At 42.6% G+C, this 19,401-nt stretch overlaps 2 protein-coding genes across 6 annotated transcripts in view; one reads left to right on the forward strand and one right to left on the reverse strand.

Annotated features, from left to right (window-relative positions):
* The window catches only part of LOC144087925 (protein sidekick-2-like), a 125,742-nt gene extending 109,626 nt beyond the window's left edge, over positions 1–16,116 (reverse strand). The window contains exons 1-2 of one of the 3 annotated variants that reach the window (XM_077618049.1): positions 15,872–16,115; positions 13,687–14,043 (exon numbers count right to left, since the gene is read on the reverse strand). In XM_077618049.1, the coding sequence (XP_077474175.1) occupies positions 13,687–13,900 (214 nt within the window). In that variant the 5' untranslated portion in view covers positions 13,901–14,043; positions 15,872–16,115. Of the gene's footprint in view, positions 1–13,686; positions 14,044–15,871 lie in introns of all 3 variants that reach the window. The other 2 variants (XM_077618050.1, XM_077618051.1) reach the window with 2 other exon arrangements.
* The window catches only part of LOC144087927 (protein tweety homolog 2-like), a 76,179-nt gene continuing 72,105 nt past the window's right edge, over positions 15,328–19,401 (forward strand). For all 3 annotated transcript variants that reach the window (XM_077618052.1, XM_077618053.1, XM_077618054.1), the window contains exons 1-3: positions 15,328–15,644; positions 17,360–17,498; positions 17,971–18,128. The gene's annotated coding sequence lies outside the window, so the exon portion shown is untranslated. The remainder of the gene's footprint in view (positions 15,645–17,359; positions 17,499–17,970; positions 18,129–19,401) is intronic.

The raw sequence follows: 19,401 nt of genomic DNA on the forward strand, positions 1-19,401 counted from the left end.
ATATACATACATATATACGCATATATATATACAAATACACATACATATATACATACACATACATATACACATACATATACATACACACATATATACACATACATATACATACATATATATGCATATACATATACAAATACACATACATATATACATACACATACATATACACATACATACATACATACATACACATACATATATACACATACATATACATACATATATATTCATATGCATATGCATATACATATGCGTATACGTATACATATACATATACGTACATGTACATGTATATATATATACACATTATTTATTTAATAACTTATTTATTATCTATTTATTTAGGTCTAAAATGTATTTTGCTGTGTCTGTATTCTCACCCTCTTGCTACTGTGACAGTGAAATTTCCCGATTACGGGATGAATAACGTTATCTTATCTAATATAAATATAGCGTGTCAGCAAGCAATGTACCCAGACAGTCAAGCTGTCAGCGTCAAACAGTGACATGTACACAATCTTGAATTTAGCGCACATGTGTCAAACCGATTCCACCGAGGGCCGCAGTGGGTCCTGGTCTTTGTTCCAACCGATCCAGTGCCCACATTTTAACCAATCAGGTGTCTTCTAAAATAAGTAGCACCTGACTTTAATGAACTGATTACACTTGCAAAAGGTATCCTCTCGTTGAGTTGGAATGAAAACCTGCACCCACTGCGGTCCTTTGAGGACCGCTTTGACACTTGATTCAGTGCATACAAATTCTAGACTTCTAGACATTCTTTCTGTTTAGCTAAGATTTTCTCTCCGTCTTTCTTTTTATATACGATTTGAAAGTTAGCCGTTTCCGTCGTCTCCCGTCACTGTCACGTCGTTAAACCGACGCGGCGCTGATGTCTGGGTTAAGGACACCCATCAAAACATAAATAAAAACACACTTGGCGGACGTTGAAAAGAGGCGACGGTGACAAACCGACGTCGGCGCTTATCAGCAAAGTCGCTAAAACAAACCAAAACAGCTCCCCGCCGGATGAGATGGCGCAAAGTTGTTTCTAAAGAAGATTAGCACGTCGCTATCTCAAGCTGTTTGTTTACGGCGAAGGTGTTCACTTGAAAGTTAATGGGGTGCTTTGATGTTTGGCGTGGCATACACAAGAGGAGGAGAAAAATATGGGGAGGGAAATAATAAAATATTGGAAACAATTATTTCCTAATCATGAAAGGCAGCTTTTCAGATCACAGACTGCAAAAAAATAGCAAGATTTTTGCATCCAATGGTGATTTAAGCCAAGGATTGTGTCAATAATTGGACAAATCGTCCTGGTTGTAGCGGCGACAAAATGGCCGCTTTCAGGAAAACGGTCATTCGTCTGCGTTTGGTTGTCGCTGCCAACTTTCCTGCTCTAACGGTTTGGGCAACATGTGAAAGATGGTTGTTAAAAAGATATGTAAATGTGGGGGTTCAAAATTGAATTTCGATGGTGGCATAGTGGTAAAGTGGTTTGGATGGCTGCCTCACAGTTCAAAAATCGAAGGTTCAATCCCCGACGGGTTCCGACAATCCTGTGTGGAGTTTGCATGTTGTCCTGCGTGGGATTTCTCCGGGTGCTCCGGTTTCCTCCCACAACCCCCAAAAACATGCATGCTAAGCTAATGCTAAGGTAATTTGTCTGTAGCTATTAATGATTGGTTTCATTGCATCACAGTTCTGCCATCGAGGGTTCAATCCCCAGCTTTCCTGTGTGAAGTGTACCTGTTCTCCCCGTGCCTGCGTGGGTTTTCATAGGGTACTCCAATTTCCTCCAACCACCCAATAACACGCAAGCTAGGCTAATTGTACGTTAAACTGTCCCTAGCTATGAACGGTCGTTCGTCTCATTCCGCCCTGTGATTGGCCGCCAATCAATTCTACGACGCATAATTGGCTGGGATAGGCTCCAGCACCCTTGCGAGGATATGAGCGACTGAAAGCGAATGAATAAAATTCATCTATTTGTCTCAAAATGGCTTAAAAATTGTCAAACGTTAGAAAACGATACGTAAGTTGGCACAAAAACAATATGCTTTCTCGGCGGAGCACCCTCTTTTTTTTGTACTTTGACATCACGCAGAGTTTTACGTGCGATATTTAGCTTGAAAAGAGAGATACGTGACATCTCACTCCGTCTGAGCGCCGCCTTGTTAGTGCCGCGTAAGACCCGCCTCCGCCGCCGCCGCGCATGAAGGAGCGCGCCAGAAGCGCCGATGGAACATCGCGAAGGTTGTTTTTTTATTTCTTTTTTTTCTCTTCTTCAGGCTCCCTTTTAAGGTCAACATGAAATTGCAGCGGGAGATCAAGATACGAGTTAAATTCTGCCAGAGTACAAAAGAAAATAGATTGTTACCGCCGGTTGTTTTTACTAGCGAAGAGAGATAAATTGAGCCCGCAACAATCACCGCTTTTTATTCACGAGATTATCCGGGAGAAAAAGCGGAGATTCACGACTCGCCTTGTTTCTCCCCCGCACTTTTTAGTTTTTGTTGTGTTGTTTTTTTTCCGTTCAAGTTGCCTTTGTGTTGTCTAAATGTTTACACGGAACAGCTTGAGGGGGTTTTGCAGACGGATGCACGGTCCAAGAACGCCGCCTGGGAAAACAGTTCTCTCCTAGGATGAACGGAAGGACGCCATTTTGGGGCGCTTTCAAATGGTTTGAAACGGCGAGACGTCTTCCCTCCCTCGTCGAGTTATTAGAGCCAGGGGTGTCAGACTCGGGTTGGTTCGCGGGCCGCGTTAACGTCAACTCGATTTCGTGTGGGCCGGATCATTTTAGATATAATATTTAGATTTTTTTTTAATAAATTGATTAAAAGAACTGGATTAAAAGCCCTAGATATTCAGTTTTTTTATAGATCTAAAACAATGTTTATTTTAGCTTTTTTAAATATATTTTTAGATTTTAAAAAATGATTTTTGAACTAAAAACACAGAAAAAATGGATTAAAAAATTACAAAATCAGGAAATTTAAAATACATCTATACTCTTCATTTAAGTAAGGGGAAACGTCTTTTAACCATTTGTTTTCATTTCAATTTTTTAAAATTATGTTCACTATTAAAGTGGAAAACTGAAAATATTTTTATATACTTTACGAAATGCTTTTTGAACTAAAAAGAAAAAACATTGATTGGATAAAAAAATTGCAATTATTGATTTACAAAGGGGAAAATCATGAAATATCATTTGAATTTGATCCTAAAACAGAAAGTTGGCACTCATCATTTACTTTCCCGGGCCACACAAAATGATGCGGCGGGCCAGATTTGGCCCGGTGGCCGCCACTTTGACACGTGTATAAGACCAATCAAATGAGCGAAGAAGGAAGTTTACGTACGAAGTTGTAGATCGTTTCCTATCCCCGTTTTTTCCTCAAACTCGGACGATTGGCGGTCTTATTTCGTCCCCAACGAATCGGTCTTCCTTCCCTCGGGCGCGGAGAATTGATATACGAGCTGAAAGCGCTCGCCGACCCCCGCTAACCTCGTTGCGCGCCGGCTCGGAGTGAACGACACGCGTGGAAATCAAAATCACTATCGGCGATGTGATTAACGAGTAGGCCGCCGTTCGAGGTGACGGATGAACCGAGGCGCTTGGTTGGGAAAATCAACTGACGATTCCGCAAGTGGGGAAACCATCAAGAAAATGTTCTTTCATTCCGGCTTTGTACTTTCTAAACGAGGGGCTTGTGTGTATTGGCTGAGATTTGGCGATGTTATTAACGGGTAGGCTAGCGTTAGCGGTGACGGATGAACCGAGACGCTTCGGAAAATCAACTGACAATTCCGCAGCGGAGGAAACGATCAAGAAAATGTTCCTTCATTCCAGCTTCGTACATTGTGTCACGTCATATTTGCCGATAGGATTCGTATGGCGAATTAAAGCTCATAATTCGATCTGGAGGAATTCCGCTACTACACTTTAAGACTTACCGACAAATCAAAATGGACCTAGAAGTAAATTTACCGTATTTTCTCGCACATATGTCGAATTTTTCGCTCCAAAAAATGATGACTGAATCGAGGGTACGGCTTATATGCGCATAAATTAGAATTGACATGCACGAAACTGAATAGACGAAACGCCATAACGAAAGACATTTATTTTGACGTTTATGAATGAAATTCAAGAAGAAAAATCATCTTGCATAAAACGTGAAAAAACTCACTTGTGCCTGCCATTGATCGCTCAGGGCGCCGCTATCTTAGCTCGGGATGACAAACTAGACCGCTACCGACACACTTCCTGGTTGTACTGCTCACATGACTTCCTTATGATATTGTGAAATGCAGCAAACCATCCTTTCAATTCATAAAGTATCTCAGAAATACCACGTGCAATGATTTTTCTTAAGATTTTCCCTTCAAAGTAGCACATTTTTACTCCCTATTAAAACCATGGTACACGGTCGATTGGTCGCCGGTCGATTGGTCGCCGGTCTTTTGGTCGCCGGTCTTTTGGTCGCCGGTCTTTTGGTCGCCCGGAAGGTAAGTGATAATTACCATTTAAATCGTTGCTCAAATTCCCTAAATACAAACTGCAAATGACTATTTAGTAATACTTAATGCCCCATTAATTATTAGGCTAAAGAAAAGCTCCCAATTTCCCGGACTTTTATTGTTTTTTGTTGGAGAACTTGCTAAGACCCTGACGGACGTCGCTTCTTAAAGGGACAACGCATGTACATACAAACTCTTCTACACTCACACGTTGGTTCAGTGAAATTGCTCATGGCCATTGTTGGCTTTTATTGATGCGAAGACCGTGTTGTTTTACCTTGTTTTGTCGCCGGTCTTTTGGTCGTCGGTCTTTTGGTCGCCGGTCTTTTGGTCGCCCATTGTCACGGTTGGGGTGACCAAAAGAACGCGACCAAAAGAACGCGACCAAAAGACCGGCGACCAATCGACCGCACACGAAAACCATGAATATGGAGGTGAAAATTGGGAATCATGGGGGTGGCTTATATGAGAGAAATTGTATAATTCAACCATTTTAAGGCCACTTTAAGGGTACGGCTTATACGCGAAGACGGCTTATATGCGAGACAATACGGTAAATCAATTTATTTCTGAAACCTCATTCCGCCCTAAAGCAAACATGTTTTACATTTGAACAACATTAAATTACAAGACTAGATAATAAGCAAAAGGGCGTGGCCAACTCTTGTTTATTTCCACCCACCCAAAACACAAGCGTAAAAATCCGATTCCGACAAATTTTAATGTCATATCGCCGAATCTTTTTAAAAAAAAAACACTCATTCCAAACCTACATTGCCCCCCAAAAAACAGATCATTACCGTCAAATTACGATTTCAACCACACACGTTCCCATTTTGCACCACGATGGATTTCTCAAGCCAAGAAAATAATAAGGCAGCCCAAGCCAACTCCTCCACGGTGAGCAACACCTCTCGAACGCGGAAGAATGACAGACGCCGGATGCGAGTCGCCGCTATTTTCCACCCAATTATCGCCACCCGTCGGGCGAGAGGCGTGGAACGCCAAACCCTACGCTCGCCGTTAATTCCATTCCGTCTCCATTAAGAACGATATACACCGTTTTGCTGCTCGACTAAGCCAATTAAAGGCCTCCTAAAGCTAAGAAGTGTTGACGGCGCTGCGGCCGTATTGTTCTCCCACAATTACAGAGATTGCAATCATTCGTCACCCTTAAACGGGTCGGAAGCGTCGGATGCCATAGCCGACTTCCCCGCTTTTTTCCCATTGGTTCGTTTAGAGTCTGGCTGGCGGCGAGCTGGAGATTCTATTTATTTTTGAATGATTCCGCGGCGATACGTTCCGTCTTGGTGGATAACGCGTCCCGTGGCAACATGAATAAACATGCCGAGTTGGCATTTTGACAGCCGGGGGAGGAGAAATAGAGGGGCGAGAAAGGGGGAGTGGGGGGGGGAGATAGGGAAGGAGAGTGCGACAGTGGGAGCTGATTTGGAAGCCGAGCTGCCACTGCGCTTCACCTGAGGCGCCGCCAGCCACTTGCTGCTCTTCTTTGCAGTCACGCGTTGGAAAAGCAGACATTTAAGAGCAAGCTAGCTTCTCCCAGAGCGGTAAACATATACAATTAACTGTTTTCTGCGTTTCCGAGACACCCGAGTGGCGCTATTTGGAAAACGGGTGGAGCGGTGAGATGCAAACGGATGCATGGTGATGAGCGGAGCGCAATCCAGAATGAAACACAGAGTTGTCCGCGTGTCAACCGGTTTCTGCTAAAAACAAGAAGGAAGTTGCTGAAATCGACCGATTGTCCTTGTAAGACAAGGGTGTCAGACTCGGGTTTGTTCGCGGGCCGCATTAACCTCAACTTTATTTGATGTGGGCCGGACCATTTTAGATATAATTTTTAGATTTTTTTTAAATAAATGGATTAAATGAACTGGATCAAAAGCCAGCCCTGAATATTCCATTTTTTTATAGATCTAAAACAATGTTTATTTGAGCTTTTTTTTCTTAGTAAGGGAAAATCTCTTTTAATCATTATGTTCCATATTAAAGTGGAAAATAGACGGTGGACTGAGTGGTTAGCACGTCAGCCTCGCAGCTCTGGGGTCCTGGGTTCAAATCCAGGTTGGTCCACGTGTGTGGAGTTTGCTATGGCATTTAAAAAAAAAAAAAGAAAGGTAGCTCGGAGGCCTGAGTGGTTAGCACGTCAGTCTCGCAGCTCTGGGGTCATGTGTTCAAATCCAGGTTGGTCCACATGTGTGGAGTTTGCATCCGGGCTTGCGTAGGATTTCTCCGGGTATTCCGGTTTCCTCCCACATTCCAAAAAACATGCGTGGTAGGCTGATTGGACACTCTAAATTGCCCTTAGCTATGATTGGTTGTCTTTTATCTTCTTGTGCCCTGCGATTTGCTGGGTATCCCTCGCCTGATGCCCATATTTAGCTGGAATAGCCTCCAGCACCCCCCACTTTGTAGTACATTTTAGACTTTTACGTGCGCCGTACGCATGTGCGTGTGAAAATTTTAAAAAATTCGTAACCTGAAACGTTCGTACTTAGCGGCATTCGTAAGTAGAGGTATGACTGCGTATATATATTTTTTTCCACGTATTTGTTCATTCAACTTGATATATTCATTTCCATATTGATATATATCTTGTAAACTCCGACTCTTTATGAATGGCATTCCTTGTGAAAGGAAAATGCTATAAAGCTTGTTTAAAAGGAGATATTTGTCTGTAAAAAAAAAAGCTTCAATCCGAGGCGAGCAATCAGGTTCTTTAAAAAAGACAGAATCGGAGCATTTGAAAGCGTTTACATGGCTTTTTATGGATTACTACCAAATACCTGATTGTGAAAGAGAAACACAGCAAGCGATAATTGATCCGAGATCGTCATAATAAAATAAAAGCGTAATTAAAGAAGCACTTTATCAAGCGCGCTCGCATTAAAAGGCATCCGATGTGTTAGTTTCAGAGCAGTTGGAATTTCATCCCCGTTTGAAAGCGCCCTGATTGGGATCTGTGCGTATCAGATTCCCATATGCCGCGTTGACCCAAATCCCCCCAAATCACAATTTTGCTACTTAAAAGCGTGTCAATCCACAACGCCGACACCAGCTAGCGTGTAGAACTGTCATTCAAACCACTTTGGCTTCACGTCACTCAACCTTACACGATAAAAGTACTTAAAGTCGAAAATAACAATAATTTCATCCCCTTCGACGCTTCGGTATCACGTCTGGAAATCAAATGGCACGGTCGGATGCTCGATTTTCCGCCCTTTGTATGACTCGAAATTGTGTGGGTGTGTTTTTGATTGTTTTTTGGGGGGGAATGAGGGACTTTGATTCCATTTGGAAAAAAAAAAAAAAACATTTCTCTGTATAATTTTGTTGTCTTTCCCGTACGAGAATTCCGATCGGCGTCGGAGGCGGGCAGTTTTAATCACCCGCGGATTGAGAGTGTTTTAAACAAATGCTTTTTTGGTGTGTAAGCACCGTGGATTATCAGAAGATTTACAGATTTGGAAATGGCTGACAGCTGTCAGGCCGGATAATAACGCACGTCCAGAAAACGACAACCGCTTGGCAGAACCTCAACGCGACGATCGAGATTAAAGCTCAATAGAGGAGAACGTGAGCGCCGCCGAACACTCGGCGCTTGGCGAACGGAGTGCTTTTCACTCCAAAGGGGTTGGAGGCGAAACGTGCACGCCAAGGGGGCGTGTACGTATCCTCTCCAACCGATTTGGAGAAAAGACAAAACATCAGACCATCTCTGATCTCCACATGTGACAAAAACCTGAAGCAGGGGCTCGCCAGATAAACCGCGTTGCCCCCAACGACCACGTTAGCACGACAGGTGAAGCTCGCGGAGGACAACAATCCGATATAAGACGATATGCACCGCTTCTGCCCTCTGGGAGGCGCTACCGAGCCATAACAGCCAAGACAAACATGGACAGTTTCTTCCCAAGAGCTGGCACCATACTGAAGTCCAGTTCTGCACTTAAGACCTAAACAAGACTTATTACTACTAGTTATACTTCTTATTTATGATGTTGACCACTTATTTATCTATTACTATTTATTGATTATTTATTTATCATTACTGTATCTTGATTATCTGTGTTTGTTGTCTGGTCCATAGACTCAGCGAGTGGTGCGCTCTCAATAACTGAGCCTCTCCAAAATCATTGGAACTCATCCTGGACTTCAGACTGGAACAAGCCCACTGATGGGGACTACTGATTGGACTACATATTTATTCATTTCTTATTTACTGATGATTTATTTGTCTGTTTGTTGTTGTTATTTGCGCACTACGTGGCTTTAAATCTCAGTATACTTGTATAATGACAATAAAAGCATTCAATTCAATTCAAGAGCTAAGACCACTTCACTAATCGTTTAAAACCGCGTTGAACATGACCGAGGAGCTGCAAACAACATGGTTGGACACTGCTTACGTGGTTAGTCATTCTAGAACTCTTGCTGGGTCTTGTTTGACTCTTTTCAGCGCCATTGGCAATGATGGACATCAAATCTGCAGCCGTCGTCCAAATGGATCAGATGTCTACACCAGTCACTTTCATGAAAGCCCCCCTAATCCCCCCCACTCCATCCATGCATCCTCTCCGGGGGGCAACCTCTCGCCCCGTTTTACACTCGACATCCTTCTACCGACGTCTCTCCCCTGGACATGTCCAAACCATCCAAGTTTGGACTCTCTGACCTCGTCTCCGAGACGTCCGTTTGTCTTATTGTCTCATTTGTAATCCTTCCCAAGATGCCTTAGGACAACCTCGGCCAAATCAAGCAACAATTTAAGAGACTTCAAATGAAATAATATCCATACTCGATACATGAGCCATTGTTCAGAAAGTTTTTTTCTTCTGAAACGGTATTTCAAGATTGCCTACCTATTCACCCAACAACAACAAAAAACAAGCCGCCAACGAGCTTGCCAAGGAAACTTTGTATTGGCGTTTCTAAAAACCGATTGGCTGCTATAGACATCCAGTGTTTTTGAATATGGGAGTGAATAATCACTGCCAGCCTTTCGATCGAAATGGATCGGCTTCAGTGGTGGGAGACGTTAAGAGATCTGGGTTTTAAGTCACGTTGCTGAGTTTCACAGTGCGAACAAATTCCACCAAAAAAGCCAAACTTCCTTGGACACAAACAAGACAAAATATGTAAACAACTCGACAAAATTACTATACAGATATGCCAACCTCCGTCGCCCCCATTTCAGGAGTTTTCATCAGGAGTGAATGCGAATTGCGTTAAAACGATATAAAATGGATTTTAAAAAATGTGGGACAATTTAAATGAAACTGTTATTATTATGCTGGGATGATTCACATTGCGTGTTACCAAAGTCATCCGGTTTACAGTGCAGTTGAATCAAATGCAAAAGTAAGATGGCGTGTTATTTTCAAGGAATTTAAATAGGAAATTTGGCACTTTCCAAAATGGTTGCTTCAAAAAAAAAAAATTATTTCTGTGGTATAGGGCGGATGTCACGACGAGTTTGCGTTGCTTGTCCAGAAAAACAAACTCCTGAAATTCCAGAGAAGTTGCCAACTCTGACTATATCTGAAAAATTCTCAGGGCGGGGGGTGCTAAATGAGCCTCCCGATGGCCCACCGCGAGGCGCTTTAGGCAAGACAAACGCCACGACGCGGGCGGCATTGTCCAACGCAGCGGGAGGGTGTTGGAAAACAAGCGCCGACCGTTTCAGTCTCCCCCCGAGCCTGATTTTTTTTACACCCTGGGCTCCCCGGGAAAGATGTATCGCTAACATTCCGCGTATGCCAACACCAACTCCCCACCAGGATCGGATCGGCGCCCCGCCTAAACTCGGCTCGGGGGCGATAGAATCGCGAGCGTGGTGACGGGGGAATCGTTCTAGCGGGAAGGACCCGACAGACAGTGGTGAATGTCAGGGCGGGGTGACATGGCAACACGGCGAAAGGATACGGACGAGGCCCGTTGGTGGCGAGAAGAAGGGAAAAAACCATGTGAAGTAGCCCAGAGGCACTCAACAGTTCGTCACCGACTCGCTGCCGTGTTACCGTTGGAAGAAGAAGAAAAAAAAGGTGGTAATAACGGTGAGAGGAACTGTGCCCTGAATATTAAGAGACGCCTGAGAGTCCTTTCTGATAAGGTTGGGAGCACTTTTGAGCCATGCAACCTGCTCCAAGACCGACAAGCAAAGGGATTATTCTGCTTTTAGCACTTTGGAGCAGACAGCAAGAAAACGCTTGAGCTCAATCTTGGAGAAATTCACTTAGTTTGGCTTACCTGGTACGTTTAAGCCATTTTTTGTAAATCATCAATGGCCGTTGATGAAGATTAGAAAAATTAGAGTTGCTCTAAAAATGAAAATCTTGGAGAAATTCACTTAGTTTGGCTTACCTGATACATTTAAGCCATTTTTTGTAAATCATCAATGTCTGTTGATGAAGATTAGACAAATTAGAGGTGCTCTAAAAATGAAAATCTTGGAGAAATTCACTTAGTTTGGCTTAACTGATACATTTAAGCCATTTTTTGTAAACCATCAATGGCCGTTGATGATGATTAGACAAATTAGAGTTGCTCTAAAAATGAAAATCTTGGAGAAATTCACTTAGTTTGGCTTACCTGATACGTTTAAGCCATTTTTTGGTAAATCATCAATGGCCGTTGATGAAGATTAGACAAATTAGAGTTGCTGTAAAAATGAAAATCTTGGAGAAATTCACTTAGTTTGGCTTACTTGATACGTTTAAGCCATTTTTTTGTAAATCATCAATGGCCGTCGATGATGATTAGACAAATTAGAGTTGCTCAAAAAATGCAAATCTTGGAGAAATTCACTTAGTTTGGCTTACCTGATACATTTAAGCCATTTTTTGTAAATCATCAATGTCTGTTGATGAAGATTAGACAAATTAGAGGTGCTCTAAAAATGAAAATCTTGGAGAAATTCACTTAGTTTGGCTTACCTGGTACATTTAAGCCATTTTCTGTAAACCATCAATGGCCATTGATGATTAGAGTTGCTATAAAAATGAAGTATTTCCACATTCCACACGACCCATTACTAATGACAACATCCAAATTAAGGAACGACAACCAAACCCTTCATACTTTTCTAATGGCTGTGATATGATTTCATAAATTTACTCATGGGCTGCATTGGTAGGACAGCTATCGCCGTCACTGGCACTGAAATACGATTATTCCGAATTATAATATATATAATTCCGGATTATAACAGTTGGCAATGGCACTGCTGAATGGGGAATTGATATAATCGTAATAATAAATAAATAATTCACGGCAACTTGATCTAGATGGTGGTTATCCTCGTCAATGGCGGCAAATTAATTCAAAAATAAAGTTATATGGAGAGAAAACAATAATCAATCACAAGCCTGTTAGTTGCCAGATCTCCCAGTTCAAAATTATCCAGTCTTTGCTGCCAATGGCAGTGGATTATTTCATAAACTAGTTTAAAAAGAGAGCTAAAACATGGGGAAAATGTACAATAATACAGCAGTTACCTCATTCCCTATTCTCATACTTTAAGTGAATTGGACATCTATTGTTGTTAGTAGCCTCAAAATGAGTAAAAAATGCTAAAAGGAGTGAAAAAAGCTGAACTCATTGATTGGCAACCCTCCCACTTGATGCATATTGCCGTCAATCGCAGCAAATTACTTCATAATCTTTGAATTTTGACATAATAAAAGAGCCAACCCCCAAGAGGTTCAACTCCGTCGCCTTAACAAACTTACCTTGACGTCACGCGACATCTGGAAGTACATAATGTCGATTTTATTACATTTAACCTTTGTCAGAACGCCGATTGAGCATCTTATCGTGACACGAGGGGCTAAAATGGCGACAATTTCCGATTTTATGACCTCCCGGTGGTCATAAAGCACCGCTTACGTCGTATCGGATCGGTTCCCGCGTCACATCGGCCCACGTGTCGCCACGCCACGCCGACTCATTCCTTCCCCACCAGGCCCGCGTTAAAGAATGGTCATTAGGCAAAATGTAATAGAGTTGTCAAATAATAACCCGCTTTCATTCGGGCGCGATATTACGACCGCTTCTAAGAGGCCATTATGGTGGCCGCTGGGCAAAAAAGAAAAGAAAAAGAAAAGCCAGGCTCCATCTACAATCAGAGCGACAGTTTATTGAGCTTTTTCTCGCCCAGAAACGCCTTTCTGGGCTTTATAGATCTCACGTTGACAAAAAACATGATTTGAAAAATCTAATATTGAACTAGTAAAACAGGCACTAGCCCTTTTTTTTTAATGTTGGAACAATCATTTTGAAATAGTGCGTGCAGTCACTTGCTACTCGAGGTCGCCTACCTACAATACTCAAATTATTAGTTTTATGTTTTATTAGTGCAGAATTTATTAACTGGTATTGACAGTGTTTCATGTCCAAGCCATTTTGGCTGGGAGGGCGGGTATAGCCAATGATGGCTGCCGACATTCCCAGTCCACGATTTGACGGTCCTTCCAGTTTAAAGGAATTGGACGTTCATTGTTGTCAATGGCAGGATGTGAGTTCAATATTTTGAAGTAAGAAAACAACTTTTGGTGTCATACGCAGAGGGTCGTTTTGCTTTGATTCACTTAATTAGGTTTCATTGATTGCTAATCGCATTGAATCATGAAGAGATGCATAATAGGGATGCCGAATTATTAATCATACTTCAACACTTGGAGGGCAAATGACTATTGGTCATCCCAAAAAAAACATAACCTTTTACAAACCATATGCCGACCTCACGATGTGTGCCACACTTGTTTACCAAAATGCAACAATTTTGGCCTAAATGACCCAAATTATCTGTAAAACAGTTTTTCCTCTACCAAAAAAAATCTATCAAAAGGGTTCAATCTAATTCAAGACAATCATTCCACGATTAGTGCTGATGTCATTCGCTCTAGTCAAAATATTAGGCACCCGCCTCGGGTTGACATCGTCCACTCCACCGAGACCTTATTTCCCCCCCCAAAAATACGATTTCCCCGTCTACACTCACCAAACCCACCAAATATCGTCCCAAAAAAAAATCGACTAAAAATGAGCCAAACTTCATTTCCATCTTGCTAAAAGAAAAAAAGCACTTTCCCGAGGAAGAATAAGAAATCCCGAGTGGCGGAATCCTACCTTGAGCCCGGGCACAGAACCTTGTCGCCGTGAAGAGAATCCAACAGGAGACCCACACCTTCCTGACCCGTCCAGACGCCGCCATGGTCCGGCTGCGCTGTTGCCGCCGCTGCTGTTGCTGCTGATGCGGCGTCGGGGGCGGCGGCGGCGACACCTCCTCCGCCTCCGTCGAGCCCCCGGCGCGCTTGCGTCCGACTCCCCGAGGAGGAAACATGTTGCTCTGGGACGGCGGCACGCACTCCCGGGTAGGAAACGAGAGAGAGAGAGAAACGAGACGAGCGTCCCGGCTGATGATGCTTTTGCTTCTGGTCGCTCGACGCCGCCGAAGCCGCTGCCGGGCTGCTCTTGTGCGTCAGACTGGTGATGAGGGGGGGGGGGAGAGAGAGAGAGAAACCGGGTGGGTGCTCGCTCGCGCACACAGAAACACACACAAAAATGCACACACACACGAGGTAGTATAGCCGATTGAATTTTGAATGAGGCTCTCAGACATCACGTTGATCACTTGAATATGCGTTTATAAGTTATTTTCAAGTGGTCGTTTTGTGAAAAGGGAATGTATTCACTTTTGCTTAATTGATGCAGAAAAGACGGAAAAAAATATTTCCCATTAATAATGCATCTTTTTATGCAAGTGACCTGTGGTGACAGGAAGAATAATGAAATGAGGATCCACTAGATGGCAGAAGTTTGAGTTGGGGGTTGTTTTTTGGGGGGGAATTTGGTTAACGCGTTGGCCTCGCGATTCTGGGGTCGAGGGTTCGATCCTAGGTGAGTGCTCACTTTTTTCTCCCCGGGTGGGTTTTCTCCGGGTACTCCGGTTTCCTCCCACATCCTAAAAATATGCATGCTAGGCTAGCTGGTTGAACAAATTGCCCAAGCCTAGCTATGATTGGTTGTCATTTGTCTCTTTGTTCCCTCCGATTGGCTGGCCATCGATTGCCCATAGTTGGCTGGGATAGGCTCCAGCACCCCCTGCGATGATATGTGGTTCGGAAAATGATTGAATAAAAGATATGTAACTTTTGCATCAATAAGGTTGATTAAAAAAATAAATAACGCCATGATGGACTCTCAATGTGCCATATTTGATGCCCAAGAAATGATGCAATTTCACCTAATTTTCCTTAAAATGGGCATTTATATAATAAAATCACTTTGTTTTTGCCAACAGTGAAGGAAAATAGAATTAAATCATATTAGATGCAACTATCCTGTGTCATTAATACACTGCAAAAAGTTATGGCTTCCTTTAACCAGCATTGCGACCAATGAACTTGTTGCCATTGACAGCAGTCGATGTCATTTGACCATTTGCACGCAGTTTAAATGGATTGTACGCCATTGACAAGAAATAGCTTTAAATGGCCCAGCTCTCTCAATGTGTATGAGACAAAATGACCATTTTAGTCCTCGTAATTTCCCTGCCAGTTTAGTTGAGTGTCCCCCAAAATATCTGTCTTCACCCTCAAATGAACGATCCCTTAGTCATTTAATTGCACTTCTAAGTGTGTATTTTCAACTTCAGGTGCTTCTAAACGACTTGCCTTGAATTTCAATTGGCTCAAATGCACTATCATGCACTCCCATATAAGCACTCAACGTACATCTTGTTATACGAGCTTTGTTAGCTCCGGAAATTCTGTACGCTAGTGACACCACGCGGTAGACAGAGGTACTAACCCCGCACGTTTCTTTAAGGATCACAGTGATTGAATTCCAAGATGGATTTCAACTCCACTTAAGACGAACTAAATGAACAAATCCTCACAAACATTCCAAAATGCCCTCGAGGATGAACCAATGATTGCGTTTGCCGAGATGATCCCGAAGTAATGCTCGTAACTGCCAGTGATTATTTAACAAGCAGGAAATAGCCTAAATTCAAAGAATCCACGTGGAGGAAGAGATAAAGTCAAGTTTCGTTAACTGGAAGTCGATTTTTTTTGGTCAACAAGGTAAGCACAATCCATAAATTGGAAATGTTTGCATCAGAAATGTTCGTGGTGGTTTTGATTGGCGAGTCGATAACACATGCGTTTCTGTCTGTATTAAAAAATAGAGTACATAGCTGAAACTAATGAAGATTGGCATAATCGTAGAGGCTTTTTTGGCAACTATTCGCCGACAAATGGCTAACAGGCAAATAAACAATCGGTCTGTTTTCTAACAAACAATTGCTCACCAGTTGCGCGATCAAATATTGGCGTGGTGGCGTCGTCCGTCTCTCGTTTGCCAGTTTGCCAAACAAATGTTTTCGGGTATTGCATCCATAATTCCACGTGTTTTCTGAATTCCACGCGATGAAGGAGGAAAATCCACATTCTTAGCCCGAGTCATTATCTTGCGATCGTTTAGTTTAGATCCAGTTGAACCAACTCCGGTCCTGGAGGTCACGAAATCCAGGGCGTTTTCCAAATCTCCCTTCTCTAGCGCACCTGATTGAGATGATGAATTCATCAGCCATGTTTTCCAGAAGCTTCAACACGATCCTGGTTAATCGAATCAGGTGTGTTAGAGATGGGTGATCTGGAAAACAGACTGGAATAGGAGTCCTCGAGGACCGGAGTTGGTCTTTAGACAAAAAGACAAAATGGGGTTGTTGTTTTTTTTTCTTCTTATTTGGAACCTGAAGTCACATCCTTCCGTTTAAAAGATTGACAGGATTGTTATTGTCACTCTGCAGGGATTGGACGGTGATCTGTACAATAAAAACAAGGATATACGAGTTAATAATATGAGCTCTGTTGCCCTTTTGAACTCACTGAAAAATACATAAGAGTAGCAATGAACAAAAAAACATAAACAAAATTGTGTAGTAATGCCTCGAATATCGCGGATGATGTAGAACAGACAATAATAATTGCGATAATCGGAAAATTGTGTAGTCGGAATTCATAAGACTAGCAAATAACAAAAATAAAAAACAAAATTGTACAGTAATGCCTCAAATATCGTGGATGGTGTAGAACAGACAATAATTATCGCGATAATCGGATAATTTTGAAGTTGGATCACCCTTATTATTACTGTAATATTCATAAGACTAGCAAAAAACAAATTAAAAATATAATTGTACAGTAATGCCTCGAATACCGCGGATGATGTAGAACAGACAATAATAACCGCGATAATCGGAAAACCGTGTAGTCGGATCCCCTTTATTATTACTGAAAAATTCACAAGTCTAGCAAAGAACTAAAAACATAAACAAAATTGTACAGTAAGCCCTCGAATATCGTGGATAATGTAGACCAATGGCCGCAATAATCGGAAAACCGTGAAGTCGGATCACCCTTATTATTACTGAAAACTCAAGACTATCAAATAACAAAAAACATAAACAAAATTGTACAGCAATCCTCGAATATCGCCGATAATGTAGACCAAACATGGCTGCAATAATTGAAAAACCGCAAAGTAGGATCACCCCTATTATTCCAACCACGCTACTTATTTTCGCGCCCATTCAAAAATACAATGCACAATTATCATAAAGTGCATTTATCAAATACACTATAGTACTACTGTACTAGTATTTATTTACTTCGGGTACCTCAGGACTAATGTGTAAACAGGTGGTAGCTCTTCTGGTGGGCTGTACCTCTTCACATTGTCCTTTTTAGTGCTTTGAACGTTGTGATCCAATTGTGACGTTCTTTCCCCCCCCCAGATCGGCAGCACCGGCACCCCCTCCCCGGATAATGATGTGCTGATTATGAGACCCTCGGGCCGGCTGATTGCTCTCCGCCATCGTCGGCACGCCGCGGAAAATTGCCGCCGTCTCGGAGGCTTCGCCAACCCTTCCCACTGTGAGTATCAGGCAGGTTGACATTAGCGAGCTGTCGGGGGGTGCGGGGGGGTTTGGCGGCGCACCGGGGGGCCGCGGGGGCAGGTGTTCTGTATCTGGGAGTCGTGCACCGCAGTGGAAAGGTAGGCTATCTTGAGGTACTATAAAAAAAATGTGTGACGCTGGTGCAATTTAAATATTTTAACTCATTCACTGCCGCTGAAAACTATGGACAGAAAATTAATGGTGAATGACGGCAAGCTTAGTTTTATTTCAGAATTTAGTTTTCGGGATTTGGGTGAGCTAGTTATTGTTAGTTGTTATTTTTTCTTGAAGATATTCACACACTGACTTGTGTTAAGGGAGAGTTTGAAGGGGTTATCCAGAATATACGGGTTTCAGTTAGTTATTATTTTGTTTTTTTTTGTTTGAATTTATTTTAGTAAGGATATATAGTTTTTTTGTTTTCATCATGGTGTTCATTTTCTTTAAAGGTGCCGTGATATTTGATATATGACATTTGGAGCCTTGAAATGACAGCAAACTATATTTTGGACATCGGAAAAAGTGACGGAAAAAGTGACGGAAAAAGTGACGGAAAAAGTGACGGAAAAAGTGACGGAAAAAGTGACGGAAAAAGTGACAGAAAAAGGTAAGTCAAGTGTTTATTGCTAGCATGCTATCCTTAGGAACTTATGAGTGTTCTCCTAGCGTAGCCTTAAAAAGCTAGACATGATTAACCAAGTCTGGTTGTGATGTCACAACCAGAATTGCTCAAAAAAGTGGCCGTTCCCTGATGCACTGTTTTGTGTGGTATAACTATGAAATTGTATTTGGGAAAAAAAGGTACATTTGAGTACCACATTCATTTTCTCCACATCCAATTTACATTTGTGCAGTCATTTTCCTTTTTTTGGTTGACATTTTTCACCATTTCGTAGCACCTTTTAGTGATAATAACCTTGTTCCTCATTACCGGTCCAAGTCTTTTGAAAGCAAAAGGGTAATAGACAAGTCACGGGTTGGCTATTATGTTGCGCACGGACAAATAACTCGCCGCCGCTGCCGTCGCCACCTCGTCAACATCGTCACCAAGTAATCAAACGGGCCGAGTTGAGAGAGAGAAGCAGTTGGAACCAAATCAGCGCTGTGGAAATGGCCAAGTCGCATCATGCCCTTTTCTCGAGTCTCTCCATTTGGATGAGCTCCGCTGATTTGATTGAAATGAGTTTCATTTGAGAGGCGCCGTGCCGGCGTCTTCGCCGTCTGGTCGAGGGAAAGCAAACAAGACGGCGAGGGAGTGAGTGGCGGCCCATTTGTCATGTGTGAGAGGACCACTGTTTCAAGTGAAAGATGAAAAGCCACCGCCGCCCTTTTGGCTTTAGCTTCTCTCTTTAATTGTCCGGCCGCCTTGGGCTGACATTTGCACCCGCGCCGCCGTTGCGCCTCGCCTAATTGGATGCGCTCGCCGTGGCGAAGGAGGCCACGCTCCCTTTCTAGTCGCTACATCGGTCTTGACGCCTGGGAGGCGGGGGGGCTCGCTCGCAGACAAAATCGGTTTCCTCCCTGGCAACAGAACAACTCGCGGGGTCTGGGATCCGGGCGCTCAAAACCGCTCGTGGGAACGGGGAAAAAATACCAGCAAAAGGTGGAACGACGAGTCGCGAGAAAGTTCATCAAAGATGCGGAACGTCTTTGATAAAATAAAAAATTGGAATTATTGGGATTGACATTAAAATCTGTAAAAAAAATTAAGGCGGTAAGACGGAAACGATTGAAATGACGTCATTTGGATTTAAAAAAATTATTGGAATTATTGGGATTGACATTAAAATCTGTAAAAAATTAAGACGGTAAAACGGAAACGATTGAAATGATGTCATTTGAAATTTAAAAAATTAACTGGATTAAAAGCCCTGAATATT

Source organism: Stigmatopora argus, chromosome 14 (assembly GCF_051989625.1).
Source record: "Stigmatopora argus isolate UIUO_Sarg chromosome 14, RoL_Sarg_1.0, whole genome shotgun sequence".
Classification (NCBI taxonomy): domain Eukaryota; kingdom Metazoa; phylum Chordata; class Actinopteri; order Syngnathiformes; family Syngnathidae; genus Stigmatopora; species Stigmatopora argus.